We start from the raw sequence: 13,204 nt of genomic DNA on the forward strand, positions 1-13,204 counted from the left end.
GATCAGGTTTCTATTAGTATAACTTTGTTCATGGGTTTGAGTAATTTTTTTGTGGTGAAAGTCTAAGATCACAAAACAATATAGCATTAGCGCTTGCATCGTCTGGAATAGCTGCTACATTATTAGATGGTGGCCGTACAGCGCATTCCGCACTTAAATTACCATTGAACATGCAAATTAATAAAAATCCAACATGTAACATTTCAAAAAATTCTGGATTGGGAAGAGTTTTGCAACAATGCAAATTAATTGTGTGGGATGAATGTACGGATGAATTACGTAATAATCAAGAAATATTTGGTGGCGCTGTAATATTATTGTCTGGTGATTTTCGTCATACTTTGTCAGTAATTCCCCGTTCAACACCAGCAGATGAATTAAAAGCATGTTTAAAGACATCCCATTTATGGAGGCACGTAAAAACTTCAAAAAGAACAAATCTATATGTAAAGATGCATACAAGTCATATGGACATATCAAATATACGAATCTATTCCGTACGCAAGCAAATGTAAGCTAATGTGCTTGAACTGCAAGCGAGAGCGCGGAACGAACGACAAAGAGCAGAATCGGCCCCCGCGTTCGGCAACGTTCGACATCTGGCTCTGTCCTACTTGAGTGAGCATATATATGTATGTAGTATATGTATGTATATGTGCATTTGTATATAAATTCACATACTTGTATTTGCATATGCCTTCTTCCTGTGTGCATGGTAATGAACCATTTCTCTGTTGAGAATAGGACGATGATAGAAAAAGTAGGAAATGAGATGGAGTGTTTCGAGTGTATAGTGTCTTGAAAAAGGCAAATCGATGATGGTGCCTCTTAGTGTTGTTGACTTATTAACGTCTGATGCACAATCGAAATTGAACATATCTTTCATGAATTTGATAAATGTTTCGTCATTTTTCACGTTTGTGTAAATGTAACTTGACCTATTCCATTGCAATTCCATTTACCTCCTCCTCTATATCCATACAAAATATCTATCAAACAAATAAAATTAAAATTTTGTTTTGAAAATTGCAACCATTACATCAGTCTTCTTATGACGTTTTCACGTTAAACTATCGTCAGTAAACCGACTTTACAGACAACCTCTTTTTTGTTGAGCTGGTGACGCACACAGGCTACCAATTTTTCCGCGAATCCGATTGAATGACGGTGATTTAGAATCGTTTTATGATCGCAGTTCATATTTTCTGCCGATTCCCGACTGGTTTGGCGACCGTTCTCCTTCAAAAAAGATTTGAGATGTTCGAATTCAGAAGGCCTTCCACCGTGGGACGTGTCATCGACGTCAAAGACGCCATTGTTGAACTTTGTAAGCCATTTCCGTTTTGTAGACTCGCCTATGACAGCTTCTATAGACACGTCGCAAATGTCACGGGCTACTTGGGCTGCTTCGGCAACTTTTTGACCTCGATGAAAAGCAAAGATGAGCAGGTGTCGAAAATGTTGATTTTTGCCTCCTGGGTATTCCATTTCTTAGCCTCAAAACTAATAAAAAATTAAATAACTCAAAAATACAATTAACATAGTTTTGTAGAGCAGAAAGAGTTCTATCGAATGAATACCATTTACCAAAGAGAAAAAAAAATCGTTGTAAAATAAAAGAAAATATAAAAACGCTATGAACTTATTCCCCAACTCAATATTTTTGCCAAAGTGAAGTTAATGGGGTTGCAATGTTTGGAAATCATTCAAAATGACTACGAAAATTCGAACGGAGCTTTAAGAAGTCTCAATGCACTTAAAAAAAAAAAAAATAATAATAATTGGCGCGTACACTTCTGTTAGGTGTTTGGCCGAGCTCCTTCTCCTATTTGTGGTGTGCGTCTTGATGTTGTTCCACAAATGGAGGGACCTACAGTTTCAAGCCGACTCCGAACGGCAGATATTTTTATGAGGAGCTTTTTCATGGCAGAAATACACTCGGAGGTTTGCCATTGCCTGCCGAGGGGCGACCGCTATTAGAAAAATGTTTTTATTAATTTTGCCTTCACCGAGATTCGAACTAACGACCTCTCGGTGAATTCCGAATGGTAATCACGCACTTACCATTAGTAATAATTGTCCCTTCAGTCTGGCTATGTGTGTTAAATTACTTTGAGCATTTTCAACTTCCACGTCTTCGAGCCAGCTCTTTCTGGGCGTCCTTTTCTTCGGCATCCAACTGGACGTAATTCAACTGCCTTTAGAGTTGTTCTTTCCTTGGGCATTCTAAGCACGTGCCCGAGCCACCTTATCCTCTGAGATTTTATAAATCTTATGCATTTATATTACAGAAAAAAACGTAGGTATGTCCTTAGACGCTTTGGTCTGTTATTGCTTATTATAAAATGTAATACCGAATTTCACATGCGTTTGCTGGCATAATTCTTTGCAACCACGTCATTTACGGATTTCCTCCAACTGTCTGTTACTAGCAGAATATTTTGCAATTCCATTAATTACTACTTCTCTTTGGTGCTTCTTCACATCCTTGACGATAATTTAAAAAAAACCCCAAAAAAAAAAAAATAAAACATTCCAACAAACCAGTATGGAAAAATCCTTTCTAAACATTTTCACAGCTGATTGTCAATTTTGCAGCCAATCTGCTATATGTGAACGGGTGGATTAATTTTTCTGGATTTATTGCTCATCACTGCATATGTGAACGTAATTTAGGATTATAATTTTAAATTAGGATTATGATTACGATCCAGTATTTCGTGCAGTAAATTAGAATTTAGAACGAAATAAACCTAATGTAGTTAGTCACAACAATCATAAGTAGTATGTATATATGTATGTATGCGTATGTATGCATGCATGCGTTAGTATTAAAATATAAAGAAAAATAAACGCTCCAATTGAAATAAAGATTACCACTGTCACCGAGATATATAAACAATTACTTTTGGTACGTTCCAAGTCCACTCGTAAATCGAGTAAATACATGCTTACATACATACAAATGTATGAAGGTATTTATTTAGTTGTACATAACGGATCTTAGACGCAATGTGCAATACTTCGCATCTCGTCTTTGTGTTGATAATCTCCTCAATTTACCTGAGAGATAGCTAGTAGATGTCTGTACAGCGTATCTGCGGTGCTGTATCTAATGTGATGGAAAACAATATCATTTACAATGTGTCCCGAAATAAAATGATTTAAAGGGGGAAAAAGGAGAGAAAAAATGTATATATAATATAAAATATCTAAAGCTATAGTCAAGATTTCGTTTGGATATTTCACTTGCGCGACGGTATTGCCACCGTCATACCATTACAAGTGGAAATGAACCTGACAACTTTATTGCGCACTTCCAGAAAGTGCTTAATTTCGCAACCTACCATATATACGGACATGATTCAAATATGCAATGGCACGTACGAGTCGGTGGAGTGTTACGTTAATACTTTATTTGACATTATTTTCCACTCAGAAGGTTCTAAACCTGATAATTATATTAACAAGACTGAAAGTCGAACTATCATTGTAGGAAACAAGAGAAGTTGTATGTACGAAAAGGCAATTTTCAGAGTGGTGGTGAATGAAAGAGTCAAAACTTAAATGCGACTTTTTAAAAGAATTACTGTCTGAAATGGAATATTTAACTATACAATGTGGGGAACAAAAAATTTAATAAACTTTCAGGGAAAATTTGACGCTTCGACAAGTAAATTCTTAACAAAAAACAAGTAAAATCAGCTGGATTTTAGAGGCAGCCACAATCAATTGAGACAAGTTATTCGAGCTGATTTTAGCTATTCCTTCAGTCAAGTTTTTGAGAGTATTTGACTATATATAAGTTCACATTTTAAATTTGCAAAAAAAGTAATACTTGTTTTTTGTGAGTTATCAATTTACCTCTAAACTTTAAACAAACTGACTGGGGTAATCAAAAAGGCAAGACTTGAAAGAGTTGTGTAAAAGGCAAGTTCGTAGGTATGATGACTTTTTGCTTGGTTCAAAATATACGAACTTTTTACGTTTATCCTTAAATTTGCTACGTGTTTTATTTAAAGCTATTCATATTTAAGAATTTTTTTCGTAAAATTTATATGAATGAAAAAAATATATATATTGTAAATATTAAATGATAAATAATAAAAGCGAAGAGCCATAGTTTTGCTGCATCTTATATTTGAAAACAGCAAAGTAAATTTTTTTCTTTGTGAATTATTTATAAATCACTCTCCTTCTATCAACCATTAAATTTCGATCTGAATTGTTTAATTTACTATTCCCAGCGAACTATATAGTAGTTGTCAGGTGAATTTGAAAATATCGGTCTCGTGCAACTCTATTTATATTTTTGTATTCGCAAATTTGCACATTTGCACTACCCCCAGCTGCGCTCCATAAAATGTAAATTCTAACCTAAATGCCATAGGTAAAATGAGAAATATAGTATAGCATGTGCTGGAATGAGTCGTATATATCTACAATACAATATTATTTGTTAGCGCCATCTGTACTATAACCACATAGGAAATACTCGTAAAACGTTAAGTCGCGCGACTTTCTGCTAAAAATGATAAAGCCAAGTTGTCTCCTCAAATTCCAAATGAATGAGCGAGCGTACAGCAAGCGAGGCACCGACCGACTTGGGTAAATACAAAACGCAAATTTTATGAGTTTATGACCAGTTGAGTGTTAAGTAGCTAAGTAAGCAACAACGTAGATGCCGACTCGAGGATGAAGAAGCATCTTTACTAGATCTACTAAATTCAGTTAGCAATGGGATAAGTGAATAAGTGTATATGTATGTATGTGTGTATGTTCATTGCAGTCAGTTGATTATGAAGTTGTTAATTTTTTTTGTTTTCCTTAAATTTATTGTTACTGTTACTGTTAATAAACGTAAAATAAAATAAATAACATAAAATCCGCAATCCTAAAATTTAGTTTAGAGAACTGTCAACTTTGGTGGAAATATTACATTTGCTGCTTTAGTTGTTATTGTTAGCTCGATTTAAAAGAAAAAAAAACAATATATGATACTTTCCTTAAATTACGTTCGGTGGAGATAATCAAGTTAATTTGAAGGGTTTTGAGAGGAGGAAATTTTTTCCTTCCATTTTAATCCTTTATCTTCCACGTAGGATCACAACAATTCATAATCCACCTGTTACTTTCTTTTCTCAATAAAAAAACTATAATCATCATCATTGTTTCCTTGAATCCCTATCGGGACATAGGGCACCAACAGCGTCTACACGCTATCTCTTCCGTCTACCGAATAATGCCTTCCAGCTTAGCCCGAGTTGAGCCGTTTGCAATCCAAAGTTCTTTTCCATTTTTGCCGTGTCCTCATAGGTGTATACACCAATTCATATAAAATCAAATAAATTTATGTTAAAAAAAAAGTAAAATAAAATAGGGATAGTCACTTAGAGGGTTGCCTTAACAGTAATGTGTGACGCATGTATCGTTCGCAGGAGTTTGATCGAGTATTCCTTTCAGTTTTTGGCTTGTGCCGTAATGTTGCCTTTAACTGAAGTCTCTACAGTTCATTTCTTAGTTTCTTTACCTAACATATAGCGAAATAACCAAACTTTTGTAGTGCCTAATTGGCGAAAATTCGCTTCCTTATTTAAAGAGGCTTCACTTCTGGAGATAATTTCACCTTGTAAAAATGTAGGCCTCGAGAGATTGGGGAATTTCCAATGCCTGTGAAGATCATCGAATCGAGTAACTTAGCTAATTTTGAACTGAATCAGTTACGGTCAAATTTGTTTGATACTTCGACCGGTGCGTTGTCTCACTGGCACAGAAGCATTCAATAGTGAATATGTTTTAATTTAGCACACATAGCCAGACTGATGGTTCAATTATTACTAATGGTAAGTGGATTAAAATATTGGGTTGGGGAATAAGTTCATAGATTAAGTCAAGTTTTTATATTTTCTCTTATTTCACAACGATTTTGTTTCTCTTTGGTAAATGGTATTCATTCGATAGAACTCTTTCTGCTCTACAAAACTATGTTAATTGTATTTTTGAGTTATTTAATTTTTTATTAGTTTTAAGGGTTAGAAATGGAATACCCAGGAGGTAAGAATCAACATTTTCGACACCTACTCCTCTTTGCTTTTCATCGAAGCAGCCCGTGGCATACGACGTGTATGGAGAAGGTGTCATAGGCGAGTCTACAACACGGAAATGGCTTGCAACAGAATGGTCGCCAAACCAGCCGTGAATTGGCAGAAAATAGTAAGTGCGATCATAAATCATATTCATTCAATGGGATTTACCGAAAAATTCGAAGCCTGGGTACCTCACGAGATCAAAGAAAAAACAAAGAAAGCCGCCTTCAAATTGCTTCTCAGCATCTCGCCCGCCATCGAGCAACACACGGTCATAGACAGCGCTTTTTGTACCGAATCGTCACGGGAGATGAGAAATGGTTCCTATACATCAATATGAAGCAAAGAAAGAAGTGGGTGGCTTCAGGAGATACGCCAAAGCCGGATCAGAAGATCATGATATGTGTTTGGTGGGACTGCGAGGGCATGGTGCACTAGGAAATACTCGAAAAAATGCCACGATCAACAAGGAGCTCTACATTACATATTTTTATAATATACATCTTGAATGCCGTTTCAAGGTTACTAGATATAAAAGAATGGGTGCGTCCGATTGAAAGCCAGTAGTTCTATACCAGCTATACCCAAAATTAATGTAAGTAATTTTTGCGAATACATATATTGGGTACGCGTAAAATCATTGATACTTCGTGTTCTTCATGTTTACCGTTGCAAAAGTAACTTTACCATTTCATAAGGAAATCATTAGTTCATCTATATCAATTTCACTTTCGTGTGTCCATGTTGCATACTTTTTAACCAGAATCTACAAAAATTCGGCATAGCGCTTTGAATTTTGGTATAATACTAGGTTGTTTAATAAGTTTTGCGGTTCGATAAGAGAGGACGTTGCTACTAGCCTACATTTTTTGTTGTTATATTGGTACACTCTTGATTGAACGTATTTGAAGTTTAGTTTCAATCTACCAATTCACTATTTGTATATACGTGTCGCATATTTTCTACAAAGGAAAAATCAAGTATTATATCTTGCACTGATTGAATTTTTACTTTTTGGAAGTTTAAAAGCAAAGGAAGTTCATGAACGAATTTTGAAAGTGTATGAGGACTTTCCCCATCACTTAGTTCAGTAGAAAGATGGGTTGCTGAATTTAAACGTGGTCCTATAAGTCTTGAGGACGATGAAAAACAGCAACATCAACAGAAATAGTTGGAAAACTACAGTAAATCGTATTGGAAAATCGTCGAGTGTCTGAGAGAGATTGAGTAGAAGTCCTAGGAATCTCATTCGGCAGTGTAAGCAATATTTTGTCTGTGGTATTATGTTTCAGAAAGCTGTGTGCAAAATGGTTGCCAAGTCCAAAATAAACAAGACTGGCGTCATAAAAATGTGTCTGATGGTGCCATCCTTTTAATGAGTTAGTGCATTGGAAGTTACATCCCTAGCTGTCTTCCATTGAAAGCTTGGTGACATTCGGTTCAGTGGAAGCGAAGTTATAATTAACGTGTAAAGTGTCACTATGTTCGTGTCATCGGTACAAAAATTAGTTCTGAATAAAGAGCTAATATCATATTTTGTTTTAAAATCGGTAAAACGTTTACCGAATCATTTGAATTGACGTAAAAAGTGCATGGCGATGATTGTCTATCTCGTGCCAGAGTTCATGCGTGGCTTACACGTTTCAGAGATGGTTGTGAGGACATAAATGACAATGAAGATATGGGCTGCCCAAAATCAGTAATCACCATTAACTCCATCGAAATTTTTCGTAAATTTATCAAAAATGAACCGAAATTACCGTTGAAATTTATTAAACATCGATTTATCGGTTCATTCCGTACAAGTTAACTGAGGACCAAAAATTGCTCAGAATTTATCATTCGAAAGACCTTATTAAAGAGTCGAAAAAACACGAGAACTTCCTTTACAACATTTTACCTGGTGATGGAAGGTGGTGTATCCAACATGAATCTGAAACTAAGTGCCGAATGGAAGGCCCCAGACGAGCCCCCACCCAAAATAATCGTGTTTGGAGAAATCAAAAATAAGTCGATGCTCATTTGTTTTTACGATTCTAAATGAATTGTCCACAAGGAGTTTGTGCCAACGGGCCAGACCGTCAATGCAATTTGCGTGCTTATTGCATGATCCACTCTTGAGACTGATTTTTTGACTAGAAATCGCATTTTAACCATCAATCACTCACCGAATTCGCCTGATATGGCTCCCTGTGATTTTTACCTATTCGGAAAATTGCATTTGGCTGTGAAAGGAAAACGTTTTGTGTCCGTAGAGGCTATCCAAAAAAGCCGACATCCTGAAGGACATTCCGGCCAATGACCTGAAACACTATTTCGAAAAGCTTGTAGATCGCGTAAAACAGTGTATCGAGGCCAAAGGGGACTATATGGAATAAATAAATTCGAAGTTATCAGAACAAAGCTCCTGTCGTTTCTATTTTAGCTCAATCTTATTTATTTTGGACTTCACCTTGTAAAACACATCCGAACGCTACACGAGCAACATTTAGAGCGTTTTCGAGAGGATAAAGTGAATTTTGTGCGTCGATTCATCACTATGTATGAGACTTGGGTCTATCACCATGATTCTAGATCAAAAAACAAGGCTAAAGAACCTCCGAAACGAGTTCATGTCCAGAAATCGGTCAATGTTTTTTGGGATGGGAAAGGTATTTTGTTTGGGGGGTTACTTGCAAACAATAACAATAAGTTATGAAAATCATTGTAACCTCTTAGACCAGTTGGAGGAAAAAATTCTTGGAAAAAGACTCAGTTTGCAAGAGAAAAAAAAAAATCCTTTTTCATCAGGACACTGCACCGTGTCACCAGAGCATTTTGCCAATGACTAAAATCCATGAATTAAAGTTCGAATTGTTGGAGCATCCACCGTATTCACCAGATTTGCTCGCTAGTGGCTTCTATCTTTTCCATGTGTGGAAAGCGTTTTTCAACAAATGATGAGCTAAGCAGCTATAAACTTATACTCAAAATAATTGAATTTAGAAATAGAAATTAAGGGTAGTAAAATATGAGAATTGAAAGTATAAAATTAAAGTGGTTTATTTATAAAACCCTATGTACGAGTACGTGGGTAAGTGTATTAAAATAAAATAAAATTAATTAAGTAAATAAAATGAATTAAGTAATTTTTAAATAAAAAAAAAAAAAAACAACGAAAGGATATTGTGTTTCCTTGCCTAGAGATGTATTTCTAGAACAGTCTATTTTTTGTATTTCCTTGCTTAACAACTAAATTAGACGAAATTAGTTTTGCATATGTAAATACACTTGTATCCTATCTATATAAGTATATGAGGGAACATGTGTGTGTATGTATCTTTTAGCAATTTTACAGCTACTCCAACACATACACAAGCAGCTGCAAAATCCTCAACACCAACACGAGTTTGTGTGTTTGTATGTGGAGAAGCACTAAAGCCCATAAATTAATACAATAACTTTATATGTACACACACATATGCACATTTATACCCAATGGGCATGTTTGTCGCTAATGAACATAGATATGTACATGTGTGCGTCTGCCTTCAACTCTCAATGCTCGCTTTTCGTTTGCTGTTATCAGCACCAACTTTGCCGATCGTCAGCCGCTTAAGTCGCTGCTATGATCGTTTTGGCCCACTGCCGCGAATGTATAAAACTGTGTTACACGCCACGCTCAACATCAGTGAGTTTAGATGAGATCTTGCAATAGGTTAGACATTTTGGCTGCTAGATTCGACTGCTTTCCACTGCTTCGAATCGAAATTGATTTTTGCTTTGGTTACTGATCTGCATTGTCGCCTTTATTCAGTGCGTACATAAATACAGTGTGCAGATACATACACGCTCGTATGTATGTGAAAAGAAATTAATATTGATTGCGCTGGTCATTAGTAGCTTCCTTTCGTGAAGCTCAAGCAATTAGATTTCAGTTGTGATTTATCTGTTCAAGCGAATTGTAGTTTATTTTTTGCGAAATTCTAATCTAACATTAATTTGTATGCTGGAAACAATTTTATGAGTAAAGGGAAAGCAACACTTTGGTTTTCTTGTGACTAATTTAAGTTTAGTGAATTTAATAAAATATAGTTTTTGTGTGAAATTGGTTGTGAATCGCTGCAATCAAAAATGTGCGAATTCAAAGACAAAAAAGGCGGCACTACACATGGTAAATACATTTTTTATTTAATTATAAATTATTATATATTATTAATTATTATAAATTAAAAAATAAATTATTTTGAGGTGCAAATGTTTTAAGCAAAACATGTTTTTATTTTATTTTAATGAGTGAAGGATTGTATGAAATAAAATTTAAAAAATGTAGTTCCACACTAATAATAACAATAAAAAAATTAATATTAAATAAGTTCAAACGAAATAAACAAAAATACAAAAGAATGAATTGAAATGAAATAAAAACTGAAACAAAATAAGAAAAAATGCAAAAAGTAAAGAAACAAAAACTAAATAAGGTATTCAAAATCTACTTTTATTAAGTCTAATTAGAGTTTATAAAAATAATTTAACAAGAAAAGCAAAATTAAATAATTTTAAATGAAAAATAATAATAACAAAATAAAAAAATTACAATAAAATAAATGAAATAAATTAAAATTAAATTTATTTAGTTTAACTGAGATTTTTAAATCTACAATAGTTTAATAAAAAAAATAAATAATGAAATTTAAACTAAATGAATTAAGTTTAACTAGAATTTTTAAATTTATTATAATAAAATTTATATAATAAAAAAAGAAGAAAAATGAACTAAAAATGATTAAATGAAATAAATTGAAATTAAATTAATTAAGTTTAATTAAAATTTTTAAATCGAGTTTAATAAAATTTTATATAATAAAAAGGAAAGGAAACATTTAGTTAAAAATAAATAATTAATTAAAACAAATTAAAATTAAATTAATCAAAACCTAAAAAAATGAATTAAAAAAAAAATAAATTAAATAAGTAAAAAATTTAATTAATTAAGTTTAACTAGAATTTTAGAACTTAAGTTAATACAATTTATACAATAAAACAGAAAAGAAAAAAATTAAATAAAATGATATAAAATTCAATTAATTAAAACCTAAAAGAACAAGAAATAGAAAAAAATAAATGAAATGAAATAAAATAAAATAAATTAAGTTTAACTAATAGGATTATCAATAAGTTCGTGCGGTTTTACAACAGATGGCGTAACTTGATTATTATTCCATCGATCCACATTTCCAAACATTCATTGGAGAGCTACTGTCGTAAGGCACAAACGTCAGTATAAGTTTTTTATTTGAAGCGTAAACAACAATATTTTTACCACACTTGAAAATGTCGAATTTCGTGCCAAATAATGTGTTTTTGCGGGGAATTCTTCTTCATTATTTTAATATGAAGAAAAAAGCAGCCGAAAGTCATCGTATCTTGGTGGAAGTTTATGGTGAGCATGCTCTATCTGAGCGAACGTGCCAGAAGTGGTTTGCACGCTTTAAAAGTGGTGATTTTGGCTTGGAAGACGAAGAACGCGAGGGTGCGCCGCCAAAGTTCATGGATACCGAATTGGAGGAATTGCTCGATCAAGATCCGGCTCAAACGCAAGAAGAGGTTGCAAAAACTTTGGGAGTTGATCAATCAACCATTTCCAAACGTTTAAAAGCCATGGGAATGATCCGAAAGGTAGGCCATTGGGTGCCGTATGAATTGAAGCCAAGAGACGTTGAACGCCGTTTTATGGCATGCGAACAACTGCTTCAACGGCACAAAAGAAAGGGTTTTTTGCATCGAATTGTGACTGGCGATGAAAAGTGGGTCCATTACGACAATCCAAAACGTCGGGCAACGTATGTATACCCTGGCCATGCTTCAACATCGACGTCGGCGCAGAATATTCATGGCCTGAAGGTTATGCTGTGTATCTGGTGGGACCAGCTGGGTGTTGTGTATTATGAGCTACTGAAACCGAATGAAACGATTACGGGGGATGTCTACCGACGACAATTGATGCGTTTGAGCCGAGCACTGCGAGAAAAACGGCCGCAATACGCCGATAGACACGACAAAGTTATTTTGCAACATGACAATGCTCGGCCACATGTTGCACAAGTGGTCAAAACATACTTAGAAACGCTCAAATGGGATGTCCTACCCCACCCGCCGTATAGTCCAGACCTTGCGCCATCCGATTACTATCTCTTCCGATCGATGCAACATGGCCTGGCTGACCAGCACTTCCGTAATTACGATGAAGTCGAAAAATGGATCGATTCGTGGATTACGGCAAAACCGACCGAATTTTTCACAAAGGGAATCCGTGAATTGCCAGAAAGATGGGAAAAAGTAGTAGTAAGCGATGGACAATATTTTGAATATTAAATTTGTAACCATTTTACGTCAATAAAGTTTCAAATTTCGAAAAAAAACCGCACGAACTTATTGATAGTCCTATTAGAATTTTTAAATCCTATTTAATAAAATTTATATCATAAAAAAAAGAAAAAAATAGATAAAAAATAACTAAATGAAATAAACTAAAAATAAATTAATTAAAACTAAATATATTGGAAAGAAATAAATTAAAATAAAATTAACTAGGCTAAACTTGAATTTTTAAATTTATGTAACAAAAAAGAAATGAAAAAAATTAAATAAAAAATAATTAAATGAAATGAACTAAAATTAAATTAATTAAAACTTAAAAACAGATATAGAAAAAAAATGAATTAAATTAATTAAGGTTAACTAGAACTTTTAAATTCTATTTTATAAAAAAGAAAAGAAAAAGTTTAAATAAAAACTTATCAAACGAAATAAATTAAAATTAAATTAAGAATTTAAATTAAATTTAGTTTAATAAAATGAAAAGAAAAGAAAAAATTAAATAAAAAATAATTATACTAAATAAATTAAGTTTAAATGAATTGGGTGTAATTAGAATTTTAAAATTTAATTTATTGAAATAGAAATAAAAAATAAAGAAGTGTATAAAAATAAAAATTATATACTTATGTATATATTATAACTAATTATATAAATAAATAATTGTTATTAAGTTTATTTAGAATTTTAAAATTTATTTAAATTAAATAAAAATAAAATAAAATTGAGATTAAATTAAATAAAGCGAAATGAAGTCCGAT

General features: G+C 33.4%; 1 protein-coding gene across 1 annotated transcript in view; it reads left to right on the forward strand.

The window, feature by feature from the left end:
- Positions 1 to 9,771: 9,771 nt before the first annotated feature.
- Positions 9,772 to 13,204, forward strand: part of LOC128858021 (synaptic vesicle glycoprotein 2B-like) — a 28,484-nt gene continuing 25,051 nt past the window's right edge. The window contains exon 1 of the mRNA XM_054093940.1: positions 9,772 to 10,239. Coding sequence (XP_053949915.1) covers positions 10,200 to 10,239 — 40 coding nt within the window. The 5' untranslated portion in view covers positions 9,772 to 10,199. The remainder of the gene's footprint in view (positions 10,240 to 13,204) is intronic.

This window comes from Anastrepha ludens, chromosome 3 (genome assembly GCF_028408465.1).
Source record: "Anastrepha ludens isolate Willacy chromosome 3, idAnaLude1.1, whole genome shotgun sequence".
NCBI lineage: Eukaryota > Metazoa > Arthropoda > Insecta > Diptera > Tephritidae > Anastrepha > Anastrepha ludens.